Source organism: Cynara cardunculus (genome assembly GCF_001531365.2).
Source record: "Cynara cardunculus var. scolymus isolate 2C chromosome LG 2, CcrdV1, whole genome shotgun sequence".
Taxonomy (NCBI): Eukaryota; Viridiplantae; Streptophyta; class Magnoliopsida; order Asterales; family Asteraceae; genus Cynara; species Cynara cardunculus.
The window spans coordinates 68,147,399-68,149,346 of record NC_037529.1 but is presented as its reverse complement, the minus strand read 5'-3'; the positions used below and the strand labels follow the sequence as shown (position 1 = coordinate 68,149,346).

At 35.5% G+C, this 1,948-nt stretch overlaps 1 protein-coding gene across 1 annotated transcript; it reads left to right on the top strand.

The window, feature by feature from the left end:
- Window positions 1–413: 413 nt before the first annotated feature.
- On the top strand, window positions 414–1,135 carry LOC112508200. The gene is made up of 2 exons (XM_025112989.1): window positions 414–523; window positions 610–1,135. Exons 1-2 carry the CDS (start codon window positions 434–436, stop codon window positions 976–978), a joined length of 459 nt encoding a protein of 152 aa, XP_024968757.1. The 5' UTR covers window positions 414–433; the 3' UTR covers window positions 979–1,135.
- Window positions 1,136–1,948: the final 813 nt, after the last annotated feature.

The window sequence follows — 1,948 nt, the reverse complement described above, 5'->3', positions numbered from 1 at the left end:
ATGAACGAGTTTAAAAGTTTTAAGAGTTTAAGACTTTTAAGAGTTTAAGAGTTTTTAAGAGTTTTAGCCAAATTCTTTATAATATAGTATAGATATATATATATATATCATGTAGTAGTGTATCTATTCAGAAATTGGGTTCTTGATTGATATTATAATGAACATCATTAGTATTTGTCTAATTACTTTGAGGAGTGTTTTCTCGAAAAACCACAGGGATCAAATTTGTAGTTTTAGAAGTTAATTTCAAAGTTTATTCAAAGAGCGCCATGCTGCTGCCACGTGTTAGCAACGTGTCGCCGTCCGGACGTGGTTCAGTGTCAGTCGCCGGAGCTCGCCACGGCAACTGAATCTTCAGGGCTATTTAGTCACCGTAATCAGATAAACCATCTCCATATCAACAGCAATGTATGGTAGACTCATCAGCTTCGCTATGAACAAAAATGTTCACCAATCCACCATTAGGGTTTACAATTATCCCCCTAATTTCTTTTCTTCAAGGGCTACCAATCCTAATAACAAGGTACAGACGATAAAATCACAAGTTACCGACACATGATTTCGTTGAATCTGATTGTTAACCGATACATCTTTGTGGTATTTATGCAGGATCCAAACTTAGTTGATGATATTAGGGGATCAGAATCGGGATCGTCAACGGGCAGGGATGACCGTGTTAACGCTGTGAAATCATCCACAACTCCGTCGTCTTCAACCTCTGAAAGAAGGGAGAACGTCGGTGAGACGGCGAAGCAAGGAGTAGTGAAAGCTGTGGAAACGGGATTGGATATGGGAGAAATGGCTAAGAAGACATTAGATAACGTGTGGGATGTTACGAAGGATACTAGTCATAAGATAAAGGAGGCGGTGGTCGGCGATCGGGAGGAGACGAAGCGTGTGGAGGATGTTCCGGCGACCGATCATTTTGTTGAAGATCTGAGGAAGCGTGCCGACGGCTATGATTTGAAGAAGAAATGAGTTCAGTTGTTAGTTGCGAAGTAGGAAGGGGGGAAAGTACCATGTTAACCCAACCGAATACTCTTATAAAGAACTGTTATAAGTAACATGTTAAATATGGGTTCGGTTCATGCAACATCACACCATTTTCGAGGTATGTGAGATCATATTTTTACAATTTAAAACTTCACTGATAAAAAAAATTCTAAGTTTCACAACAAAAACATCATGAAGGTTACCTTGTTGTGAAGTTTTAAATGTAAAAAATTGATATTTCAAGTGTAAAAAATGGATATTTCAAGTGTAAATAAGTTGATACTAAATATATTTAAATATCGTTTATTATGAAGCATGTCTTTAAAGGCATGGTAATTAGTTATATAATATATGAACGAGTTTTAAAAGTTCTATAGAATAAGTCCCTATAAAATTAATTGGTAAAGTGATAATTATAATAAGCTCTATAAACTTACCTATTTTTGGTAAATTAAATGAGAGCCGTTTTTTTTAAATATAGCCGTTATATGACCCTTTTTTGGTCTTTTTTACCTTATATATAAGTGTCATGAAATATTTACATATCAACTTATAAAACGTTCACAATTCTCGGTTTTAATTATAATAAAACGTATTTGTTAAAAAAATCTATTATTAAAAAAAATAAAAATAAAAAATAAATATCTTCTTTTGCCCAACCATAACCGGTTACAGGAATGCTTAATCGGGCTTTGTATTTTCGATTGGGACCGGTTATAACCGGCACTATAGAGGCCTGGGACTGTTTTTTTGGCCATCACTAATTGAAAGGTTCCCTTATTGATTCATCGGTAAAAAGTTCTCTCGTTGATCAGTCGTTGAAAAGTTCTTTCGCTGACAGCATTACCTACGAACTTTTGACCGACGGATTATCAACGACGAAAGTCCCCTTTAGCAAAGGAATTTTCCCTCGTTGATACTCCTCATTTTTGTTTTTGTAGTGTCGTAATAAGAT